Source organism: Eublepharis macularius, chromosome 3, assembly GCF_028583425.1.
Source record: "Eublepharis macularius isolate TG4126 chromosome 3, MPM_Emac_v1.0, whole genome shotgun sequence".
NCBI classification, from domain to species: domain Eukaryota; kingdom Metazoa; phylum Chordata; class Lepidosauria; order Squamata; family Eublepharidae; genus Eublepharis; species Eublepharis macularius.
Window position 1 is genome coordinate 143804318 of NC_072792.1, and position 14255 is coordinate 143818572.

General features: G+C 40.3%; 1 protein-coding gene across 3 annotated transcripts in view; it reads right to left on the bottom strand.

Moving 5' to 3' along the window:
• NME7 (NME/NM23 family member 7) overlaps positions 1-14255 on the bottom strand; it is a 143818-nt gene that overhangs the window by 94713 nt on the left and 34850 nt on the right. For all 3 annotated transcript variants that reach the window (XM_054975063.1, XM_054975062.1, XM_054975061.1), the window contains exons 3-6: positions 13877-14043; positions 11993-12103; positions 5707-5757; positions 2988-3195 (exon numbers count right to left, since the gene is read on the bottom strand). In XM_054975063.1, the coding sequence (XP_054831038.1) occupies positions 2988-3195; positions 5707-5757; positions 11993-12103; positions 13877-14043 (537 nt within the window). The remainder of the gene's footprint in view (positions 1-2987; positions 3196-5706; positions 5758-11992; positions 12104-13876; positions 14044-14255) is intronic.

Genomic DNA, 14255 nt, shown 5'->3' on the forward strand with positions numbered 1-14255 from the left:
GGGACACATACACAATGTAATACATAATAAATAAATATAGTTAATGGCCACATATTTTCCAATGTTTACAGATATTCCTACTTTTTAAAGAACTGTATTTGGTGTACAATCATGGCAAAAATACATAGCGTGCTTAAATAACATGTCAGAGCTATCCAGACATCACTTGTCCATGAAGCACAGAGTAAATAATAAAGACACCATGAACAACCCTATTCTAAACTGCTCCCATCAGCCACAAGAACCATGTTTCCATGGAAAATAAACACAAGTATCATAGGCTAATACAGAACTGTTCTTCTGTCCAGGAAGATTTTGTGAAGTTGGGAAAGACACATATAACAGTGTGGCTTTCAGAAGAGTCTAAGTTCCCATAAAGCCCTTATAACTATTCCAGATGAGCTTCATAATCCATCATAGCATCACAAAAACATAAATTAATAAAATATTTATGAGCTGCCTTGATCTGGATGGCCCAGACTGGAAGTTCAGGGTCACTATGCAGAGGCAGAAAATGACAAACCACCTCTGTTCATTTCTTGCCTTGAAAGTCCTGTGGCTGCAACTTGATAGTACTTTCCACCATCATTTAAGAGCTGTTCTGAATTGTAACTTTACACTTATCAAAGTCTAGCCTTATATCTCACATTAATATATATGGGAAAACGAGGCACCAACATTATCATTCACTTGGCACAAGGTACTAAATGCCTGCATTCACCATGTAAATGGAAGAGCCATTTCAGTGTGAGAAAGGCTCTTTAGGCTGGAGAAACTTTTCCAGCCTAAGGTAAGACACTTCCCTTTATTTCTCACTCACAGAGCATTTCTGAATATCAAAAAGAAATTTGTGAACTTCATTATGTCTTCCCACTATCCCACATCCATTAGAAAGATGCTTACTGAAGAGGCAGAAAAGAAATCTCATTAGTCACCATCCATCATCTATCTACAGCAGGGTCCCCAATCTTGAAATAGTAGTGGGTGCCACCACAATATATCTGCCATAAGGGGGCAAAGCTAATCACAGAGCAGCTGCCGTGGCGGCCAGGCTCACTCACAAAACATTGGGAAATTCCAAGCCAAGCATCCTCCTATGATAGAGACACTTGTTTTCAAAAGGGTGCTGACTTCAGGCACAATACTCTTCTGAAGTACTTCCTGTTCCAGTTAGGTGGAAAAATACCAAGACGGGGTCTTTGATTTTGGAAACAAACTTTGGGGAAGAAGGAAGTGGACACAAGGAAAGACACTGGCAGGCGCCATGGCGCCCATAAAGACCAAACTGGTCATCAATATCCTACAAAATCAGGAAGAGAACTCTGAGCTGGGAGTAGTGGATCAGAGAATTAAAAAAAAATACATGTTAAAATACTGTACACAAGATATAAAAACTATTTGAGGAACACGAACGTATCAAATCACTCTGAAATCATAACAGAGACTTTTATAGAGATAACACTGAAAATCTTTAAGATATACAGCTTAAATAAGCATTTGAAAACAACTACTCAGTATTTAGAGGAGTTCCAAAATACGAAGCACAATTGGGTAGCTCTTGTGGAAAAGAAACTGTGAAAGTTCTTGAACTAAAAGTTGAAGAGCCAAATTATCCAGAGTCTGCACAGATACTTGCGCAACAACAACAACAACAACAACAACAACAACAACAACAACCACAACCACCACCACAACCACCACCACCAACAACAACAGTTTGCTTATATACCGCTCTTCTAGACAGATTAGTGCCCTGCTCAGAGTGGTGAACAAAGTCAGTGTTATTATTATCCCCACAATATAGCTGGGGAGCTGGGGCTGAGAGGAGTGACTTATCCAAAGCCACCTGCTAAGCTCATGGCAATAGTGGGATTCCAACCTGCAGAGAGCTGATTTGCAACTTAACAATGGTGCTACAGCAGTTCTTTCGTGATTGCACTATTATTAAGCTCCCCTGATTAGTCTACATGCAGTAGCCTTTGAAGTCAAGAAATTTCAATTAGTTCAGGATGCTGCCACATCTTTTGATTGGTTCAAACTGATGAGAATATATTACCAATGGGAAAAAGAACAAATAACTGGACAATCAAAAATATGTACTTAAAGAGACACGCCTTGTAAATTACTATGCCAGCAACTAGACGTTGTATTTCAAAAATCTGTATGTCACTAACATGAATAACTGGTTAGTCCCACAGATTTCACTCCTCAAATGGAAAAAATTCTCAGCAAAGCTACTTCAGTTTATTTTAATCATTAAGCGCTGTTAAGTTTAACTTGCACTGCAATCCTAAACAGTGTTACTCCAGTCTAAGCTCATTGATGAATAACTCTTTTTAGAATTGCACTCTTAGTTTTCTGATTACTGGCAGTCATAAACTGTTCTTAAATTCTGGGCTTTTTAGTGTATTTTCATTATTATTATTTTATTTATCTTGTAATCCATCTTGATTTCCTGCATTGTAGAAAGAAAGCTAATAAACGTTTTAAATAGAATAAATAAAAGTCACAACTGACTCCTGGCAACCTTTCATGGAATTTTCAAGGCAAGAGATGAACAAAGGTGACTTGCCACTGCCTTCCTCTGTATCATCCTTGGTGGTCCAAGTACTAACCATGGTCAAATCTGCCTAGCTTCACTCAGGCTAGACTGGGCTATGCAGGTTGCCATTTCATTTTAATGACATGAAAACTCAGGTATATTGCTATGCCCATGATGTGCCGGGCCTAGGTCGTATATCTTTATAGATAAAAATCAGCACCTTGAACTTGCTTGAGAAGCTAAACAAATTTTCAGTTTGCTGAATATGAACTGATAAGCCTAGGTGCATTTATAGTGTGGATAAACAAAGTTTCTCTGCACAAAAATGTCACTGGAAACATGTCATATCAAAACCATCAGAACAGTTTTAGGATGTAGATGCTGACTGAAATTTACCTGAATGTAGAAGACATTTAAGAGAGAGAGAGAAAATGTAAAAACTTACCCTTGCAGCAGTAGCAAAGGAATCGGGGCCATGACCCACATTTCTTATGCCATCACTTCCAAAACATGCTCTAATGCTGCCTGGAGCATCAGTTCGGGCCACAGCTGAGTTTGCAGGTCCTAAAAAAGTTTTCCATTTTGCTACAGCATCATCTCCCAAGATTTCTAAAGCAACAACGGGGCCACTTATAATAAACTCCAGAAGCTCGCTGCAAGCAAAAAATATAGTAGTCAACTATTTACAGTGAACAATAAACTTTGGCTGGTTTCAGCTCTCCTAGATATAACCAAACCAATAATTTCAATCTACAATGGGTACAGAAAACAATTTTTGCACACATCAATATATCTTATTCTCAATGTGGTCCCATCTGCGGATACTTAAATCTGGAAATTAAGACCATGGACAGACAAGACAGATCTTTCTACAGACTTCAGAAAAGTCCCATGTGTGCAAAAAAAAAACCCCAACTCAAATCTGAAATCCAAAAACAATACATTGGAAGTAACCCCACCCCCCTAAAATGATTGAAGCAGAATCTGCAGCTTTAAGAAACAAATGCCTTCAGTAACTGTTGCTAGGCAACCACATAGTATTGGCCAGTCTTTTTACACCTTAGTTTCTGTCAATAAAAGGCAGGGGGAGGGGCAGGATCTTTCCATGGCTGTTTTGATCTTTGAAGGAATACTCATCTGGGTTAGAACAAGTAGCAACCACCAGGAAACTTGAGACCATGCAACTTGCATAACTCTCCCAGGTCCAGCTGGCTTACTACTGTTCAAGAGCAGCCTTCATATGAAAGCCACTGTAGTGTATTGGTTAGAGGTTCAGACTAGGACCTGGGAGACCCAGGTTCAAATACCCACTTTTCTATGGAAGCTCACAGGGTGACCTTGGCCCAGTACACACTCTCAGCCTGACCTATCTCACAGATTTGTTGTGAGGATAAAATGGAAGAGAACAATATATGCTTTTTTGGTTCTCCATTGGGGACAAAGGTGGAGTATATAAGAAGTAAATAACAACACAACATTTGATTTATATACCACCTTTCAGGACAACTTAACACCCAATCAAAGTGGTTTACAAAATGTGGTATTATTATCCTCACAACAATCACTCTGTGAGGTGGGTGGGGCTGAGAGAGCTCCAAGAAGCTGTGACTGATCCAAGGTCACTCAGCTGGCTTCAAGCAGAGGAGTGGGGAGTCCTAACCCCTCTTAACCATTAAACTAAATATAGGTGATGATGGGGGGGGGCCTATGAGGAGGACGAAAAAAGAGAAAATGGGGAGAGAGGGGATACAGGGGGAACTGAGGTGCCCCCTGAAAGTCCTTACAGATCCCCCACCATGCAACTGGATCTAGCCAGGCTGACACCACACAACTCAACCCATCCCAGAATAACTGGGCCCCTACTTGTATTTCCTAAATAACTGTCTGCTGCAAAATCATATCTCTGCGTGGGGCACTTGTGCCCACCTAAGGGCATTGTTTGATTGTTAAAATCATTCTTTTTAGATGCACAATACTAAAGTGAGCTGAAAGTAAGAAAAACAGACTCACAAGATAACTGCCATCCGAAGCAGTACACCCTTCTAAGCCCATTGACTTCATCAGGCTTAAAAGTGTACACTTCTGCTTAGGATGGTGCCATCATTGCCTCATTGCAAATTAAGCAGCCATTTAAGTCTCAGCCCCTCTTCTCTTGGCTGTCTATCAGGCATATAAAACTTGCAAAGTCTGTAACAACAACATTCGATTTATATACTGCCCTTCAGGACAACTTAATGCCCACTCAGAGCAGTTTACAAAGTGTGTTATTATCCCCACAACAAAACACCCCGTGAGGTAGGTGGGGCTGAGAGAGCTCCTAGAAGCTGTGACTGATCCAAGGTCACCCAGCTGGCTTCAAGTGGAGGAGTGGGGAATCAAACCCGGTTCTCCAGATCTGAGTCCCGTGCTCTTAACCACTACACCAAACTGGCTCTGGTCAGTTTAGCAAAAATCTCCCTTCTTAAACCCCTACTCACTGTTACTGTTCATATACAGGAACTATGTTTGTCTATAAGGTGCCTCTTTCATAGAGCAAGTATGTACATACACCACAAAAGAACATCAGTACTGCACAGCCTGCTGCCAACAAGAGCAGCAAGTGCACCACTAAAAGACAGGCCCGTGAGCTATTTACCCATGTTGTAAAAGTAGCATTGATTCACACGTGTTTGAGTCCTATTTCCCTCCTCCTGCCCCACCACACATTTTAAAATGTAGAAAAAAAGAGAATAGATTCTTTCCACTTACTCCCAAAATGGACAGGAGCTGGAGGTTTGTAGGACTGCAATCTCTCCTTGTATTAAGCAGCAGCAACTGAGTTGTTTTAAAGCAGGGGTACTTAACTTACTTGGACAGCAGCAACAGTTGCCCAATATATTGGAAAGAAGGACTGTGGCTCAGTGGTAGAGAAGCTGTTTGCATAAAGAAGTGGTGTTGCCACCACCATCATAATATACAAAGAGGGTACCAACTGCTGCCTTTCCTCAGAAGCATGGAAAAAAAACACAAGATAAGCCCATCCTGCAACTACCCTCTTCCTGTATCGTATCACTCTCAAAATCTATCGCTGTAAGCATCTCATAATCAACCAGACAAATATCCAACTGCATCTAACACACACACGTGTTATTTCAACCATCATATACTTTGAAATAGATACCTACTTGTAAAAGGGTTTAGCTAGGTGGTCTGCGTAGAAATCTATTGCTTCTTTCCTGCAAAAGATTTTTTTTCAATCTTCAGGTTAGATCTTTTGTTTAAAATATTTTATCATCAACAACAACTGCTTGATCCCCAAAAGCCAAAGGGGAATTCTGCTTACAGAGCGGGGCGCTTTCCTGCTCTGTCTTTCTGCAACAACCCTTCTTTGTACACAGATCCTCCAAGTCACTCCCTAGGACCCTCCAGAATGGCCTGCAACACACAGGCTGCAGTCTGTGGGGTTGGGGGAGAAAGTTGAGAGCAGAGCTCCTCTTTTATCTGTGTTTTACAGAAAAAAAAATGTGAGTCAGTTTAAGCATTTCTCTTTCAGCTGAGCTCACTTCCCAAAGCAGAGCCCTGTTGAGAGAAATATACTTCAAACAATGGAACACAGTATCATAAAGTGGAGGGCAAAGGATTTAGCTCTCCTGACTCAACTGCTTCATTTTCTATAAAAAAATGACTCCAAGCACAATTGTTTATATACATAAACAGGCAGACAGATGAATAAAAACATACAGATCCCCTCATAATATCTAATTGACTTTACGTGGCTTATTAAGTGTAATTTCTTCCTTTGTTTCACATTTCCTTGTTGTCTCTCAGCACTCCATATTTCTGGAATTCACTATCATCTGATATTTGTTAATTAATTTTCTTCCCATTTTAAGTATCTCAACTGTTTCATCTAGCCTAGAACTACATTGCTATGGTTTTAATTTCAGCACTCTTTTAGGTTGTAATCCCTTTGTGTTGCTTTCGTCCTGCCTTCCTATATGTTCTATACAATGCCACATTCACAAGCGCTTAACCAGAATTATTTTATTATAAATGGAATATTCGTGACAAGGCATGAACGCATCCTTTCAATTCCTACCCACAAACTGTCTGGCGACATCATGATTATTTAAAATGATGTCATGAGGCAAAAATATTTGTGCGGTAAATTTGTATGAATCGCTCTAAACAGGTTATTCTCATTCAAATGTTAAGCAACAAGTCATGTAACTTTAAAAAAAATCACAAAATAGAACTCAAGAAAAAAATCTTTGGCCAAATATAAGATTTCAAATTCAGAATGTACTTTCCTAAAAATATACTTAAAATTAACTGGTTTATTTTTTTTAAAAGTTCAGTAGAAATCAAAAGCAAAGGGATGGGTTCATTGATTAGTGAAAATCATCAACTGAAGAATGTACTGTAAAGTAAAGATGAGCATGAACAGAAAAAAAAAGAACATGATGTTCATTGTCATCCATGAACAGGGACTCATGAACAACCACGAACATGGCCCTGTTCGCGAACATGTTCATGGTTGGCTGTTCATCGGGGCCAGCAGGCTCTCCTCCAGCCATCATCCAAGTTTGGTCAAGATCCCAGAAACCTGACTTGAGCAGGCACCAGCTTGGAACAGAGCCTGGCAGCAGCCCTGGAACTTGAAGGGGTAGATCCCTATCCCACCACACACAAAGAAAATTCAAGCTCCAATGCACTCTCTCTATCAAAATACCAACAGCAACTGTCTCTCCACTGTCTGCAAAGTCAGAGCTGGGAGCCCCCCTCCCCGCTGGTCTTTGCTCCCTTGTTGTAACAAATTTGGAGCTCCACACTTGAAAGGAAGACCTGCCTATCAAACTAAACTGGGCTTAGATTGGGGTTTCCAGGGCAACAGCAGGAGTTCAGACAATCCCTGCCTAAGTTGCCAAGGGAATTGATTGCAGGTGCCAGACTGTCTGGCTTGACAAACAGCAACGAACAGCAATGAACGAGGCTTGCAACAACCACCTGTTCATTTCAAATGGGGCCTCATGAACAGTTTGTTCGCGAACAGTAGATTGGGCTGTTTGTGGCTTTTTTTTGTTCGTATTGCTGTTCGTGCCCATCTCTACTGTAAAGTAGGATGTCCTCCGTTAAAATCCTGCCCCTGGCTGCCAAAAGCTCAGTTAGCTGGCCCTCAACACACACACATGCATATACTATCATCTTCAATATGGGAATAATATTGATCTATCTTTTAAAACTGCAAGGTATGTGAAACATTTTACTAACTAGTAAACAATTTAACACAGTAAGCTATTATGGATGTTATTAAAGCTATGAATTGTTGTTCAAATTCGACTAACTTAGAAGGCATCTATAATAGACCTCCACCCTTCGCTCTCCTACTCTGAGGCAGATTTTCCTGCCAAAACCCAAGGTCACATTGCTATCAGAGAGGATCCCCCGCAAATACTACGTCTAGGAGAGGCAGAATAAACTGCAAGCAAGAGCAAAAAAGAAATTAATCAACAAAACCTATCAGAATCAAGAAATCTACTAAGATAAGCAATTACAAATTCAACAGTAGTTAACCATACACTGCAATTATAAACATTCATTAAAGATTCACATTTGCAGGCAGGCCGCTCCACAAAACTTTTTAACTTTTTCAGTCCAACAGGTGCAGTCCTCCACTGTGATGTAGGAGTGTGTAGAGGTAAGTAAATCAGTCAAAGCAAACGGCACAAAATTATTATTCCTGCATTCCTTTTTTACAGGTATAGTGCCAACCTTTTCAGTCCAACAGGTGCAGTCCTCCAGTGATGTAGGAGTGTGTAGAGGTAAGTAGAACAGTCAAAGCCAAAAGAAAAGAGTTCCAAACGGCACCAAATTATTATTCCGGCATTCCTTCTTTACAGGTATAGTGCCAACCAAGTAAGTATTCACGAAGCTCGTGCTCCCCAGCCCAACAACCTGGGCCGGCAAACCCAAGGTTGCCTGCTTTGACTGAGCAGCCCCAAGTAGTGTGTCTCTATTTGCGGTTTTAAAGTTCATGTTGTCCCACCCTGATAAGCAGTTTTAATTTTGACTTTTTAGCCCAGCCCAGAAACTTGATGGTGGAAAAGCAAGAGCCCTATTCTTCTATGTTGGAAATATCACTGGAGACTACATAACATTCAAAAGAAACAACAACTTTACTGAACAGACGGGGATGGAATAAGGGCAGTCAGGGAATGAAAGAGCTGAAGTAAAATTTGTTGGTAAAACAGAATATTCTTTAAGTAAAAGGCAAAATAGTTTTCTTGCAGGTTAGTTTCTATGTTCTTAATCCTTGACAGTGAGAGGTATTTTGTTTAATACTTTGGTTAAAGCAATAGTATTTCTTCACAGAGTTCCCTTTTGCAACTGAGGTTTCCTGACATTAGTTGAAAACTATTTTTACTTTACAACAGACCCAGGGTCCTCCTCAGAGTCAACCCCACCCCCTTAGATACACTGAGCAGGAATTAATCTTCTCCTAAGAAGAATTAACCCTTCTTTACTTGGATTGAATGGGAGTCTCCACTTACTACCCATTCTAGCCAAAAATACACCCCAAGTTTTATCATAGCTGTGTAAACAGGTTTCAGCTTGTGCTGGCTTTTTTACTTGAAATTCCTAACTAGAATTCTCCCTCAAAACAATGATGTTACAGTTAGGGGAAAAGATTTATTTTCCCTCACTCCAGATCTCCACTACTTCCCTCACGGTCTGATCTCCTATTTACAAAGTCAACTCCACTCAAAAACCTGTCAACAAATAACTGTCACCCTGAAGGCAAGTTCTGACTGACCAATCAGAGAGGAGGGAACAGCCTATCAATCAAACTCTCATTCCCGGCAATTGTTAACTCCCTCCCTTCCAGCTCTCTGAGTGATGCACTTAGGAAACCTTCTTTAAAGTGCATCCTGTCACAGCATCTGTATACTACTCAAGTAAACCAAGATTTTGGGATAAATATACATGATTCCTTTATAAAGTGACAGGTGCCAGGGCTCAAGCCTGCACTGAAGTTGTCAATGAAGAACTAGTGTGATGTAATGGCTAGAGTGACAGATTAGAACCTTGGTGACCTAGGTTTAATTCCCTGTTCAGCCTTGGGCCAGTCACAAACTATCAGCCTCACAGATGTGATGGAGGGGCTGGCTCCAGCTCCACCTCTCCTGAGGGACAGCCAATAGGAGTGGGCAGAATGCTGAGTCAATGAGAGTTAGTGTCCGTTGGAGGGGAAAGGAGGCTTTTGGGAACTGCTGAGAAAGAAGGTTTTGACTGAGAAAAAAAACTTCTTTCTCAACAGCTCCCTCAGCAGACTCTGCTGAGGGAAGGTAGCAGAGAGAGTTAGCTGATTACAAACCTATTCTGAGACTTAGAAACATTCTCTGTTTGGTTAGTGATTTAAAATCCATTCACTCCTATGTTCCATCTTGTAAATAAAGTTAATTTTTGTTTTGTTTAACCTTGCCTGGCTTGAAATTGTTGACTGGGGGAAAAATACCACACATGCACAAATGCTCTGGTCACATTAAATGGACCTAGTTTAAATAGTGGCAGCATATATATAGGAAAAGTAACCCCTTTTCCTCAACAGCCCTGGGCTGTAGCTGGGTGAGGGGAGGTACATATAGGGAACTGGCTGCCTGTCTGGTGGAGCCTCCAGAAGCACAGAGAAGGGACGCTGTGGGGATTTGGGTCAGGGATCTCTGCCTGCTATAGTAGAGGCAGTAGACAGATGATGTGTGGTGAACTCCCAGGTCTTTACCTGCCTAGGTGGCAAGGAGTGTGAAAGTGAGGGGTACCACTGTCATTATAACAGGATCTGTAGGAGGAAAAAATGTAGGAAAGAAGAATGTATGCTGCTTTAGATCCCCACTGGGGAGAAGAGGGGATCTAAATGATGTAAAACAAATAAAATTTTTGAAAACTTGTTTTCTAAAAGATAAACCATATGTTCATTTGCTTAAAAGTAGCATATAGAAAAGAGATAATTTGAATAATTCAGAATAAATCTGAAAATTTTGCAATATATTAGGGTTTCCAACTTCCAAGTGGAGCCTGGAGTTCTCTCCAGACCACTGAGATGAACTCCTGTAAAGAAAAAGGCTGCTTTGGAGGGTGGACTCTATGGTATCATACTCCACTGAGATACCTCCCCTCCCCAGGCTCCACGCCCAAATCTCCAGCAATCTTCCAACCCAGAGTTGACAGCCCTAGAATAGGGAATTCTTTAAAAGTTGACAGCACCCACGATTCCCAAAGTTTAGCTGGAAAGAGCATGCATGCTTCCTGTTGAATCAGGTGCACAGTACACAGAAGGGAGACGTAAATATGGCTGTCATGGCTGAATCTCCGCACCCAGAACTCAAGGTTGCATATGCAGTCTGCAATACTGGATCAGCAATTAGGCATGCATTTCCAAGCAGATGCCAATAGATGCCATCTATTTTGACACCACTGATTATCTACTAGGGAAGGGGCTTGATCTACTGGGGGAGGGGCTTGATCAGAGCTACTAAAGCTGGCTTCTGGACTCCTGCCTCTCCGGAAAGGTAACTGGAATGGTGAGCAGCGACTAGTATACACGCAAGCCTATACAACATTACAAGTTCACATATCTGTTGATCATGATGTAAAAGACTAAGGATCAAACTACAGATTATCTTCAATATATAACTCTCCTCTGCATCTCCTAGTAATATTTGTTGGGGATTTGCAAGTATTTTTATTTCAGTCACGAAAGAGTTAAACTATTTGTGTTACTTACTTAATTAGTAAACTTACTTTATATGTAAACATTAGGGCTTCCAGTAAAGATTCCCGCTGTAGAAAGGGGAGTCTCTAAGCATAATGAAGTAGAATTAGGATTTCCTATTGGGCAACTTGTTTATGGGGGGGGGGCAATTAAGTGATACTATGTACTGAAGTTTTATTGTTCTTTGTTCAGTTGCTGTCTCTCTCTCCCTTCAGTTACCTTTCTAGTAAGATGTGGTCTGTATAGTATTTATTATTTTCTTCCAAAGTAACCCAACTTTTTTACCCTCTTAGTAAAGTATTTTTACAGAGCTACACCGGCGTCTGTGTCAATTCTCACTATTTCCAATGCATATAATCACTGCATAATCTCTGCTGATTTTCCTACAATATTTACTTAAGGAAGACACTTGAGGTTGCATAAATCATTATGTCCAGATTTTCCTTCCTTTCCTTCCATTTTACTGGCTATAGGGGAGAAGGGAAAATGCTGTGTGCAATGGCTTCAGAAATATGCTTCAACTGAACATTACAGGGAGATGCAGAAAAAATATGTGGGATTGCGGAACAGCCACACATTTTAAGACAGTATGTAATTTCACCTTAGGATAAAGATTTTTTTGGTGTAAACCAGTTAAGGGCTTAAAAGTACAATAATACATACCTAAACCATTTTAAAAACTATTATCAAAGTCATCTTACCGTGACAGTATCATCATTTTCGCTTTAGTTATTGTAAAACCAGCATTCAAAATCATATCAATTATTTCCCCAAGCTTGAGGGCTGCATCAGGTTTTAATAAAGCCAGTGTTCTAAAAAAAAAAAAAAATCATCAAGATAGAAATACTACAGTGAAGTTTAAATGGTGAACAACATGGGCATGCAGCTTATAGAGATATTTACAACAGACATTTACATCCTTCACATGAGCAATGGAGGTATTTGGATCAAAGATTTAGTCCTTTTCAAGAAATCCTAAGCAGAGTTACTCCATTCTAAGCCCACTGAAATCAGTGAGTTTAGACAGGAGTAACACTGCTTAGGATTTCACTGTTTAAGTAGTATGCTTGAAGTCATTATGTTCCAACAGTTCCTGCAGCAGCCTTAGATAGGCTACAAGAAATTCAAGAGAAAGTTCTCATGTTGTGGCTGCCACCATGAGACCACTGCAAATTGCTCCATGGCATCACAGTTAACATACTGTGACCCATTTGTGAATTCATGATTCCATCAATAAATTCCAAAGAGAAAAGACTGCAGTGTCACCAAGACTTTTTTTGAGTTGTTGGACTGTGCAAGTCCCCAGTTATACAGGAGCCAGGATGAAGAGGCCACTTCTTTTTCCCAAAGAAAACTTTTGGACTGTGGTGATTAGACTGAAATTCCATGATGTGGTGTTGCTTTCAAAGGGACATAGACAGGTCTGCCACACAAGCATCTTATGTCATAGGAGAAAGTTATATATTTATTATTTATATTTAAAATAAAGCTGCCTTTCCACTAAAAGAGTTCACCAAAAGACTGTTCTATAATCATGGGACTACCACCAAAAAGGTCCTCTCCTATGTACCCACCAACCAAGCTTCTTTGGTTGATAGGACATTTAGGAGGGTCTCTCCCTGTGATCTTAACTCATGGGCAGGAAAGTATGAGAGAAGAAGGTTCCGTCAGATACCCAGGGCCCAAGCAATGTAGGACTTTAAAGGACAGAACCAGCACCTTGAATTGGGCTCAGGAGCAGATTAGTAGCCAGTGTAGTTGCTGTAATATCAGGATCACATTTTCCTGATAGCTGGCCCTCCCAGCTGTCCAGCTGCAACATTCAGCACTAGCTGCAGCTTCCAAAAACTCTTCCAGAGTAGCCCTAAGTAGGTGCATTGCAATAGTCCAGTTGAGATATAACTAAGGCATGGATCGCTATGGCTAGATCTGACTGAACGAGAAAGGGACAGAGATGACACACCAACCAAAGCTGGGCAAATGCACTCCAAGCCACCACAGCCACCTGACTTTCTAAGATGTCCACTACGTCAAGCAATATTCTTAAGATGCGAACTTGACTTTTCAAGTGGAATGTAACCCCATCCAAAACTGGGGAGTTGTCACATTGCTGATCAGCCTTTCTACTAACCGAAGAAACCTCTGTCCTGTCAGGATTCAGTTTTAGCTTATTTTACCCTAATTCAGCCATTACAGACTCCAAGCACTGGTTCAGATCATCAATAGCATCCTTGGAATTAGACAGAAAAGAAAGGTAGTGTGAATGTAGCCAAATCATCACCATATGAATGCCATGACTTGGTACCTTACAGGCTATGAGTCTTTCCTCTTCCCTAAACCCTATTTTTTCTTTCATATGGGACACTAATTTGATCAAATCAAATACCCTTCACTTTTCAAAAAAAATTCTATGCATCCCTTCACTTTTATGGGGTTTTTTATTGCTATGTAAACTAATATATTACCTTTCTCCTTATACAAGAGATTTTTTCTCATCGAATCCTCTGGAAGTGAAGTAGTATTAGTAGTCAAAGTAATACATAAAGTTAAAACCGTGCAACAGTTCAAAAACTACATTCTCTCACCTTTCTTTGCGACTGCCCAACATGCGGGAGGTATATTGATCCCCATAGTCAACTAAACTGAGATGGCGAGAAAAGATCGTAATTTTGTTGCCGACAAACAGATCTTTAAATTGCAAATCTTCATATTTTGTGCGATTCAGGAATTTACAGCGATTCTTCATGTCATACTGCATGGTAAAGAAACTGAGTCATCTACAAACAAATCTAAAAGTTCCTGTTTTTTTCATAATAAAAAAGGAAATAATTATGATGAGGTCTTTTCATAACTGAATCTAAAAAGTACTTTCCAGAGGTACTTTTCAAAACTGATTAATGTTCTTCCCATCTGTACATATGGAAAACAGACAAATGACGAAAGGGGGGGAATAGGGCAGGATAG